The following is a 12,214-nucleotide window of genomic DNA, read 5'->3' as shown; positions in this document are numbered from 1 at the left end:
TATCATGGCGGTCCGCAAACAAACGTTTAAAGTGCATGCCGCCACCTAATGTGCTGGAATGTATGACCAATCATGATCTGCCCAATTCTGTACTATCATGAAAATACAATTCAAAACCAAATAAATCCCTAACTTCTATCACATTTTCTTTAATATCATCTGTGGACATATATATTGGGACCCCAGTGATGACTCCCCTAAATCTATCATAAGCATCAGGGACATGGCTTTGAATCTTCTTCCCATTAAGTTTTTCCATTTTCAGAATCTTCTCTTGCTGAGCCTGGCTACCACACAATATTAACAATCTACCATTTCCAATGAACCGAGCTAATTTCACTTCACCTACCTCTTTCTCTACGGCATTAGTTAGTCAGATAGGGGGTAAGTGAGGCCCTGTGGGGTCATCAAACACTATCACCATTCCAACACATAATTACTCTTGCTTCTTACCTTGACCCTCTTTATGCTTTCTTTACTAGACGCTCCACTGCTTTCTTTATCATGATCTCTCATTCCGGTCCTTGACCCTCATCCTCCCTCTCCATATCATCAGAACTGACACCCATATCGTTCGCACTCCAGCACAGCTGTTGCTTCACCAAAATGTTCTCAATTTCGTCTGCACTACTCGCCGCCATTACGACCTCCAACCCTCTCTCCTCACCCCCCTTTTTTCATGTCTGTGCAACCATAGAAATAAGAATGAATAGAAAGGGTGCCTCCATTCAAGTCAATGATGGCATAATGGATGGACTGGCAGCCATTTTGTGTTATTTGAAATAAAATAAAAATAGTATTCTAATGTTACCCAAGGCCTTCATAAACACAACCAAATTATTATTTTTGAGATGGCATACAGTAGCTTACGAAAGTATTCATCCCCCTTGGCATTTTTCCTATTTTGTTGCCTTACAACCTGGAATTAAAATTGATTTTTGGGGGGTTTGTATCATTTGATTTACACAACATGCCTACCACTTTGAAGATGCAAAATATTTTTGTGTGTGAAACAAACAAAAAATAAGACCAAAAAACAGAACTTGAGCATGCATAACAATTCATTGAGTCAACTCAACTGACATTACAAAAAATGTATTCCGTTGCATGAGCCACATCAGTTAGCATCATTTGAATGAACATTCTGCATTACCATGGCTTTCTAGCATCAGTTGATAGAACATTCCAAAATACCTTGGAAATTATTGCATCACAATAACAGGCAGCCATTGCAAGTGTACCCATGAGTTTACCAGTCAATTGCCAGGGTTAGAGCTTCCAATCCTGTTCTATTCATTCTTATTTCTATGTTCGCAACAAGGAAACCAACAGTAGCAGAAACTGTCTATAGACATCCAACCAGAGTTTAAATTAAATGTTGTTTTGATCAGCGACACTTGTCGTATTCTAATTGTCTACAGACATGTCGTTAGACCAAGTATAAACCGGCCTTAAGACTGTTGAAAACATGTAGCTAGACCTAAACGATATTTTGTCTTCAAATGTTTATTGAAAACATAAATACATTTGCACAATGAACACTTGTTGTCGCTCAAATACATCGTTACAGTTGTTAGTTGGCTAGCTAGTGAATTAGCATAGACATGACATCAGTCAAAACTCATCAAAACAAGACATGCACTCAATAACAAGATACAACAAGCTGAAACGAGACACCTACGATTCCTCACAAGGCAGCTTCTTGTCATTGTTACTCGCTATCTGATTGTTCAAAATCATAACGCACATCTTCCAGCCACGTCGTTGCGCGCAGCATTTTTGTGACTGTAAGCCGAGCCGTCTATAGTCTCCATCAGTGTTGATTGTCTATTGCTCGTATAATTCGCATTTCCTTTAAAAAAAAAATCATTTCATATAGCCTAGCCTACATAGCTGTCTTACATAAACAATGAGATAAGTCGTCATAAATTTTTGGGGTAATATAAGGTAAAACGTATTAAAGTGACAATCTGTAGTTGCTACATCCATTTTGGGACTTGTACCATTGTTTGTAAACAATGTAAATGTAAACAAACACTATAGCCTCAACATGGTTCAGGGATTCTTGAAAGATGGGACAATCAACTTTTTTCCCACAAATATTGTGAAAAGCTTGGTGAGTTTGCCATTTGTGAAGAGAATAAAGACGTTTATTCTATCAAGATGAGGAGCGTTGTGAAAAATTGTGAAAAACATATCCTACTACATTCCCAATAAAGTGAGATCAGAAAATTAAGTTATATGTAGCAATTATGTGATCTATTTTAGTCTGGTTTAATATTATAAGGCAAAATATTGTGGTTGCGCAACATTGCGATGTTGACGCATGGTTCATTTTTGAACCTATAGCATGATAATCGACACAAACATTAAATTATGGCTGACAGTACATTTGTTGAAAATAAGGAGCATTACAAACCAGAAACATGGAGATAAGACGGATATTGTGCACTTCTCGCCAGCTGTTACTTCTGTCCCAAGGCTGTGTTACTCATTTACCCTAGAAATTAAATTACAGTTGCTAATGGTAGAGGACATACATTGAGTGTAAAAAACATAGGAACACCTGCTCTATCCATGACAGAATCTATGGATTTCACATGACTGGGAATACAGATATACATCTTTTGGTCACAGATACTGTACCTTAAAAATAAAAAGTACGGCCGTGGATCAGAAAACCAGTCAGTATCTGGTGTGACCACCATTTGCCTCATGCAGTGTGATGCATCTCCTTCGCATAGAGTTGATCAGGCATTGATTGTGGCCTCTTCAGTCGCTTTGTGAAGTTGCTGGATATTGGCGAGAACTGGAACACGCTGTCGATCCAGAGCATCTCAAACATGCTCAATGGGTGGTAACATGTCTGGTGAGTATGCAGGCCATGGAAGAACTGGGACATTTTCAGCTTCCAGGAATTGTGCACAGATCCTTGCGACATGGGCCGTGCATTATCATGCTGAAACATGAGGTGATGGCGGCGGATGAATGGCACGACAATGGGCCTCAGGATGTCGTCACAGTATCTCTGTGCATTAAAATTGCCATAGATAAAATGCAATTGTGTTAGTTTTCCGTAGTTATGCCTGCCCATACCATAACCCCACCGCCACCATGGGCACTCTGTTCACAACGTTGACATTAGCAAACCGCTCGCTCACACGATGCCATACATGCTGTCTGCCATCTGCCCGGTACAGTTGAAACCGGGATTAATCTGTGAAGAGCACACTTCTCCAGTGTGCCAGTGGCCATCGAAGGTGAGCATTTGCCCACTGAAGTCGGTTATGATGCCGAACTGCAGTCAGGTCAAGACCCTGGTGAGGAGGACAACGAGCACGCAGATGAGCTTCCCTGAGACGGTTATAAAAGTTTGTGCAGAAATTCTTCGCTTGTGCAAACCCACAGTTTCATCAGCTGGCCAAGTGGCTGGTCTCAGACGATCCCGCAGGTGAAGAAGCCAGATGTGGAGGTCCTGGGCTGGCGTGATTACACGTGGTCTGCGGTTGTGAGGCTGGTTGGACCTACAGCCAAATTCTCTAAAACAACGTTGGAGGCGGATTATGGTAGAGAAATGAACATTACATTCTCTGCCAACAGTTCTGGCGGACATTCCTGCAGATATTATGCCAATTGCACGGTCCCTCAACTTGAGAAATCTGTGGAATTGTGTTGTGACTCACACGAACACGATGGGGTTCTCCGTTTTGCTCTACGAGCAAGCGTCTTGGGACTCGTCTGAAGTCGGTACAGCAGATCTGCCAACTTCTGTCTGTAGCGTTCCAACAGTTTGGGCTACACACTAATGTGACCCCTCTGTAGAAAGGTGAGACTCACAAACATGTTTTGCTCTTGGATGCCCACAAGCCTCACAAGACTCATCAAAAAAACTTTCATCAAATCATTATTTTATATATTTTTTTGATACTTCAAGTGGTCTTAAAATTCTAAATCAAATAGCTAAATGATCATTGGTATGACCTTAAAACAATTAAATATGTTAGCTAAGTAGAAGCCCCCATCTGCTGGTAAAGAATAAATAATAATAGTGAGTGATTATCAGAAACTTTTTTTTTCTCTATTGTTTTCATCGAAACTCTGTGTTGCAGCTGTAAGTCGTGGCTTTAGGAGCCTATAATCAGTTGGAATACCAGGTTTGCATCCTACATCATGCTTCCCTTTTTTGCCTTCAAGTTGACTTGTTTTCAAAAACGGAATCTATGGCATTATTTAGGATGCTTAATTAAGACAGAATCTTATACTATACTAAATCAAACAAATTATTTGAGCAGTGCAGAAAGTGTGGTTTCACATAAAACTATTTTCAAAATTGGATTTGACCTCATACCCTCAGGTCCCTGAATGTTCCATAGTTCCCTACTCTACCTGCTAAGCTACCAGTCAGGTGAAACCTTTTGTAAAAAATTCTAGATTTGTAAGTATGGTGTTTGAAAGCAGCTTGGAATCAAAGAAAGCACCAGAATCACAGCAAAATCAGTGGGATTTCGCATTTTGCAACACACGGTTTGAAAAAGCACGTGATCAAACGAAGCTTCGGACGTCATTGATGACATACTTCTGATAAAGTGATACACACATCGGCACAATGCTTCGAAGTCAGCTGCTTAGCGATTTCGAAGCATGCCTCGTATCAAAAGTAACATCACTACCGGAGATCCACTCCCAGCACGTGCCCTCCCCCAGACCCAGACCCAGACATTGAAGATATTAACAAACATCTGTTTGTTGTCAGGTGAACTTGGTTAGGGCCGGAGCAGAGAACTGCCTGAAGATGGGTCCCTCGGAAGCGCGTCAAGCAGTCCAGCCCCTCAAAACAAATGCCCAGCACAGTGTCTGTTTGGTTTAAGGGAAATATAAATACTGTCAGTAATATAATACAACGACATCAGCTCACATTAATTTAATGTAACAACGGTGGTATTGCACCACCTGGTTCTGCTACAAAGCAACAATTGTTTCCTCACAAAGGATATACTGGCCATGTCCAAATACCCATACTTGCATCCTAAATAGTAGGCCGTTTGATTATGCGAAAACATAAAGTTTAATAGTATGCGACATTTCGAAAATTGAGTATACTTTAAATGCCCAGATGTCATACTCATTTTGGCTTTGACAACAGCTGATCAATTAGATATGGGGATGCGCTACCGAAATCAACAAAACCGGGAAACAACACAATTGCGCATGACGCATTCTCAGTATGCAAAAATAGAATGATTCATAGTATGTGAATTACCGATAAAATCGAGTATGGTTCAAATGCCAGGCAGGATGTTATAGTCATTTCGGCTCTTCATCTAGTAGAATTGAATGCACACTTTTCCACAATGCATTGGAAGAGGTGGGCTGCGGTTGATCGGCGGTGTATTCTGCGGTGGTGTTCAAATGTAGGCTAAGTACTTTTTATTCTACTTTAAATGATCAGGAGTATTGCATCGTAGAAAAGTCTTTCTTTTTTTTAACCCAAAGTGGATTTCTGTTTTCTCATTGAAAGTGTTTCGTGTTCTGTTGACCTTTTGTCAGAGCTTTTTAAACTAAATACTAAACCATCGTTTAATTTTTTGAGATTTCTTTTGGTGTCAACACCAGGGTCTCGGGATGTGGCTGCGTTATTGATGTCATGTTAATCAGGCCTTTTGATTTTAACATATGGATTGTTTTAGTTTTGTATGCTAGGCTACCTATTTAATTTATGGATCAAGCCTTAGTAGTCATTCTGATCTCGTTCCCTATGATCAGTGCTTTAGTTTATTATGTTGCTGTCCAGGGGTTCTGAATTAGTGTTTGTGATGCACCCAACTGTCCAAATGTTTCTGTGCAATAGCCTTTTGATTTGAACATTTGAAAAATGTTGGTGTGTGTACTAGGCTATTTAATTTAATTCATAAAAACTCTCCAGTCCTTAATGATTACAAGCATACTCATAACATGATGCAGCCACCACTATGCTTTAAAATATGGAGAGTGGTACTCAATAATGTGTTGTATTGGATTTGCCCCAAACATAACAGTTTGTATTCAGGACAACAAGTGAATTGCTTTCGCACATTTTTTGCAGTATTACTTTAGTTCCTTGTTGCAAGTGTAACTGGTGTGAAAATGGCTAGCTAGTTAGCGGTGCGCACTAGTAGCGTTTCAATCGGTGACGTCACTTGCTCTGAGACCTTGAAGTAGTTGTTTCCCTTGCTCTACAAGGGCCGTGGCTTTTGTGGAGCGATGGGTAACGGTGCTTCGAGGGTGACTGTTGTCGATGTGTGCAGAGGGTCCCTGGTTCAAGCCCAGGTAGGGGCGAGGAGAGGGATGGAAGCAACACTGTTACACAAGCAGGATGTATGTTTTTGGAATATTTTCTTTCTGTACAGGCTTTCTTTTAACTATGTCAATTAGGTTAGTATTGTGGAGAAACTACAATGTTGCTGATCCATCCTCAGTTTTCTCATATCCAAGCCATTAAACTCGGTAACTGTTTTAAAGTCACCATTGAGCGGTTTCCTTCCTCTCTGGCAACTGAGTTAGGAAGGATGCCTGTATCTTTGTAGTGACTGGGTGTATTAATACACCATCCAAAGTGTAATTAATAATTTAACCATGCTCAAAGGGATATTCAATGTCTGCTTTTTTGTTTTGTTTTATCCATCTACCAATAGGTGCCCTTTGCGAGGCATTGGAAAACCTCCCTGGTCTTTGTGGTCGAATCTACTCGACTGAGGGACCTTACAGATTATTGTATGTGTTGGGTACAGAGAGGAGGAAGTCATTCAAAACTCATTTAAAACACTTATGACACAATTATTATGTGACTTGATTAGCACATTTTTACTCCTGAACTTATTTAGGCTTGCCATAACAAAGGGGTTGAATACATATTGAATCATCCAAGTAGGATATTTCAGTTTATTATAAAAAATTTTGGGGAACATTTTCAATTACTTTCTTTCACTTTCAAAATGCGGAGTAGGTTGTGTAGATCTGTAGAAAAATTGAATCCCTTTTTAGATAAAATTAAGGCAGCAAAATTTGAAAAAAGTGCAAGGGTGCGTAGAGCACTACAGTTCTTCCAATACAGTAAAATTAACCATCTGGTCAGCAAGGTTATAATTGCACAACATTACATCAGAATGTTATATAATTATATAATTATATTTCTCCTACTGACCCTAGCAATGAGAAGAGCAAAGCATGTCACGGAAGCTGTTCTACACTGTGTGATTCTACTCATCATCCAGAGTACAGAAAGTAGGTTTCCAACTGATGTCATAAAGTCTCATACCATTGAGCGTAGGTTTTTTCTTTATTTTTATTATTGACACAGAACAGGCAATAACACACACCAAACACACACTCCCATCATTCTATACCTTGTCCTTTCAGGAAACAACAAGGCACACACATCAGCTCAGTATGTTCACTATGTTTTGAGACATGCTGAGCATGCACAAGCATCTGGAATGTCTTAAATAAGTGTATGAACAGAGTCAATGCTTTTGGCTTATTATTCTAATACAATATTCACCAGGTAGCTTCAGTCTAGACTGGACCCAGATCTGTATGTGCTTTAGGCATCTCCTCTGACTATGGCTGCCCAAATGGGCGTAAGGTCAAATATATTTTTACAATAGCCACACACAAATTTCTGCATCAATAGGAGATCATAGTTCATAAGCACAGCTATATACAAAGAAGTATCTTATTTGTGTATGTTTAGGTACCATCTCTGTCGATTTAGAGTTTAAGCATCTATTCTACAGGCACAAAAAAACATTCAAAAAGATACCTATGTTTTCTCTCCAGGTATACGGGTGATTGGAGGAAGCAGCACTGTGGTACATGGAGAGGATGTGGACTTATCCTGCAGACTGCTAGAGACAGACGAGGAGGTTGAACAGATAACATGGCAGAAAAGTACTCTGGAAGAACCAGAGAACCATAATTTCTTGCTTATTTTTCCCAATGGGGTTACTGAATTTATTGCATCAAATGGACTGGCAGGTAGAGTCCAGTTTATTGGGAACTCAAAAGAAAACCTTGGATCTATTCGAATAACAGCTGCCAGACTGTTGGATGAAGGCACCTTCACATGCATCTTCAGTGTTTTCCCCAGTGGAGCATACAATACAGAGATAACTCTTACTGTGCTAGGTAAGAACACTTCCTTCAGTCTTTGCCTCACTGTTTCTACTTTTGACATTGTAGAAATAGTGTGTGAAATATCAATACCAGAAAGTGGGTAGGGTTTGTTGTGGAAATTCAACAGAGGGACACTCAAAGTCAATATTAAATGAATCATCTTTATTGTCAGCCAGCTGGAGAGGTCACAGTCAAACTTGGATGCATAAAGTTGGATTGGTTCCTACATGTGACTGGCTCGGTCTCCTATCTTAACTTATATAACATATTCTGGGCATTCTGACAGATGGTCCTAAGGAGGGGGTCAGACTATACATTTCCTCCACAGGTTCATTATTAAAGTGAAGTAAGAGCAGAGACCTGATCTACACATTTCTGTGATTTGTTTTCAAAACCAATATCCTCTTACTTACCACCGAAGTTGTAACGAGAGCACATCAACTCTCAATATACTCAGTGGTCAGTTTATTAGGTACATCCATCTAGTACCGGGTCAGACCCCCTTTGCCTCCAGAACAGCCTGAAGTCTTTGGAGAATGGAAACGTTTCTCAATTGGTATCAATTGGCAGAATGGGGCCATGGACTCCTGCTCTTTATGCCAAATTCTGACTCTTCCATCAGCATGAAGCAACAGGAACCAGGGTTTTCCACTCCTCAATTGTCCAGTGTTGGTGTGGTCATCTGCTGCACTACCCCATCCGTGACAAGGACCAATGAGTTGTGCATTCAAAGATGCCGATCTGCACACCACTGTTGTACTGCGCCGTTATTTGCCCGTTTGTGGCCCGCCTGTTAGCTTGCAGGATTCTTGCCATTCTCCTTCGACCGCTCATCAACGAGCTGTTGTCGCCCACTGGACTGCCGCTGACTGGATGTTTTTTGTTGATCGCACCATTCTCGGTAAACCCTAGACACTGTCGTGGGTGAAAAGCCCAGGAGGCCAGCAGTTTCTGAGATACTGGAACCGGCATGCCTGGCACCGCCGATCCTACCACGCTCAAAGTTGCTTAGGTCACTCGTTTTGTCCATTCTAACATTCAATCGAACAGTGACTGAATGCCTCAACGCCTGTCTGCCTGCTTTATATAGCAAGCCACGGCCACGTAACTCACTGTCTGTAGGAGCTAACCATTTTCGTGAACAGGGTGGTGTACCTAATAAACTGGCCAGTGAATGTACATCTAGGTTGTTTTTTTAAGCATCGGCAGGACTGATCAACATCCTCTGGTAAACTCATGGTGGAGGTGATTGTATATTACAGTTTCTTTCAATCACTTTGGCTCATTTAGTTTTCTTTGGCTCGCATGACTGTCACTCACTTTGGATAAAAGTGTCTGCTAAACAACATATACAGTGGGGAGAACAAGTATTTGATACACTGCCGATTTTGCAGGTTTTCCTACTTACAAAGCATGTAGAGGTCTGTCATTTTTATCATAGGTACACTTCAACTGTGAGAGACGGAATCTAAAACAAAAATCCAGAAAATCACAATGTATGATTTTTAAGGAATGAATTTGCATTTTATTGCATGACATAAGTATTTGATACATCAGAAAAGCAGAACTTAATATTTGGTACAGAAACCTTTGTTTGCAATTACAGAGATCATACGTTTCCTGTAGGTCGTGACCAGGTTTGCACACACTGCAGCAGGGATTTTGTCCCACTCCTCCATACAGACCTTCTCCAGATCCTTCAGGTTTTGGGGCTGTCGCTGGGCAATACGGACTTTCAGCTCCCTCCATTGGGTTCAGGTCTGGAGACTGGCTAGGCCACTCCAGGACCTTGAGATGCTTCTTACGGAGCCACTCCTTAGTTGCCCTGGCTGTGTGTTTCGGGTCGTTGTCATGCTGGAAGACCCAGCCACGACCCATCTTCAATGCTCTTACTGAGGGAAGGAGGTTGTTGGCCAAGATCTCGCGATACATGGCCCCATCCATCATCCCCTCAATACAGTGCAGTCGTCCTGTCCCCTTTGCAGAAAAGCATCCTCAAAGAATGATGTTTCCACCTCCATGCTTCACGGTTGGGATGGTGTTCTTGGGGTTGTACTCATCCTTCTTCTTCCTCCAAACACGGCGAGTGGTGTTTAGACCAAAAAGCTCTATTTTTGTCTCATCAGACCACATGACCTTCTCCCATTCCTCCTCTGGATCATCCAGATGGTCATTGTTAAACTTCAGACGGGCCTGGACATGCGCTGGCTTGAGCAGGGGGACCTTGCGTGCGCTGCAGGATTTTAATCCATGACGGCGTAGTGTGTTACTAATGGTTTTCTTTGAGACTGTGGTCCCAGCTCTCTTCAGGTCATTGACCAGGTCCTGCCGTGTAGTTCTGGGCTGATCCCTCACCTTCCTCATAATCATTGATGCCCCACGAGGTGACATCTTGCATGGAGCCCCAGACCGAGGGTGATTACTCCGTCATCTTGAACTTCTTCCATTTTCTAATAATTGCGGCAACAGTTGTTGCCTTCTCACCAAGCTGCTTGCCTATTGTCCTGTAGCCCATCCCAGCCTTGTGCAGGTCTACAATTTTATCCCTGATGTCCTTACACAGCTGTCTGTTCTTGGCCATTGTGGAGAGGTTGGAGTCTGTTTGATTGAGTGTGTGGACAGGTGTCTTTTATACAGGTAACGAGTTCAAACAGGTGCAGTTAATACAGGTAATGAGTGGGGAACAGGAGGGCTTCTTAAAGAAAAACTAACAGGTCTGTGAGAGACGGAATTCTTACTGGTTGGTAGGTGATCAAATACTTATGTCATGCAATAAAATGCAAATTAATTACTTAAAAATCATACAATGTGATTTTTTGGATTTTTGTTTTAGATTCCGTCTCTCACAGTTGAAGTGTACCTATGATAAAAATTACAGACCTCTACATGCTTTGTAAGTAGGAAAACCTGTAAAATCGGCAGTGTATCAAATACTTGTTCTCCCCACTGTGTGTGTGTGTGTGTGTGTGTGTGTATATATATATATATATATATATATATATATATATATATATATATATATATATATATATATATATATACTTTTTTCAGATGTAAGTGGTATATCTACAAAAGTCTAAGTTCAAAACTCTAAGCTGATAACACTTGTAATGCCCCTATTTTATGTTCAGAACCTTGAATTATGCATTTATTTTTGTTGAACACATCTTTTACCCCTGAGTCATTCATATTCTATGAAATACCACGAGAACGTTTTGTTTAGTCACCAATATATCAGATAATGATAGGCTCACTGCAAAAGATACAAGATGCACATTTCAAAACTGTTATTTATTTATGAAGTGCTGAGTAGCAAGAATAGTATATAGTAAATATAATTTTCAATACAGTATTTGACTAACCTGGCATGCAAAACCAAATTTGCATACCAATTTTATTTCTAGCACTTTGGTGCAATTTTCAAGTATGTAGTACAACTCTTAGCACACAAATCTAAACAGATCATCAAAATGGCTTAGAATTCTATACTTTTAGATCAAATCAATCAAATAACATTTTATTTGTCACATACTTCGTAACCAACAGGTGTAGACTAACAGTGAAATGCTTACTTACGGGCCCTTCCCAAGAATGCAGAGAAACATTTAATAGAGAAATAATAGAAAAGTAGTAACACGTAATAATAAAAATTATAATAAATACACAATGAGTAACAATAACTTGGCTATATACACAGGGCACCAGTACTGAGTTGATGTGCAGGAGTATGATGTAATTGAGGTAGATATGTACATATAACTAGGAATAAAGTGACTAGGCAACAGGATAGATTAATAAAAAGCATAAGTGATGAGTCAAAAAAGTTGGTGCAAAAAGGGTCAATGCAAATACTCCGGGTAGCTATTTGGTTAACTATTTAACTAACTATTTAGTAGTCTTATGGCTTGGGGGTAGAAGCTGTTCAGGGTCCTGTTGATTCCAGAATTGTTGTGCGGTAGCAGAGAGAACAGTCTATGACTTAGGTGGCTGGAGTCTTTGACAAATTTTAGGGCCTTACTCTGACACCGGCTGTTATAGAGGTCCTGGATGGCAGGGAGCTCGG

At 40.5% G+C, this 12,214-nt stretch overlaps 1 protein-coding gene across 11 annotated transcripts in view; it reads left to right on the top strand.

Annotated features, from left to right (window-relative positions):
• Nucleotides 1-12,214, top strand: part of LOC311130025 (nectin-4-like) — a 54,258-nt gene that overhangs the window by 8,369 nt on the left and 33,675 nt on the right. For 9 of the 11 annotated variants that reach the window (XR_014613329.1, XR_014613330.1, XM_084162631.1 and 6 more), the window contains 2 exons: nt 7,186-7,260; nt 7,816-8,163. Coding sequence is in view for 9 of the 11 variants with exons in the window: in XM_084162628.1 (XP_084018754.1) it covers nt 7,186-7,260; nt 7,816-8,163 (423 nt within the window). In the remaining 2 variants the exon portion in view is untranslated. Of the gene's footprint in view, nt 1-6,671; nt 6,751-7,185; nt 7,261-7,815; nt 8,164-12,214 lie in introns of all 11 variants that reach the window. The other 2 variants (XM_084162630.1, XM_084162634.1) reach the window with 1 other exon arrangement.

This window comes from Coregonus lavaretus (genome assembly GCF_964263955.1).
Source record: "Coregonus lavaretus genome assembly, chromosome: 5".
Lineage (NCBI taxonomy): Eukaryota > Metazoa > Chordata > Actinopteri > Salmoniformes > Salmonidae > Coregonus > Coregonus lavaretus.
The sequence above is the reverse complement of the archived record's forward strand: the minus strand, read 5'-3'. Positions and strand labels throughout refer to the sequence as shown.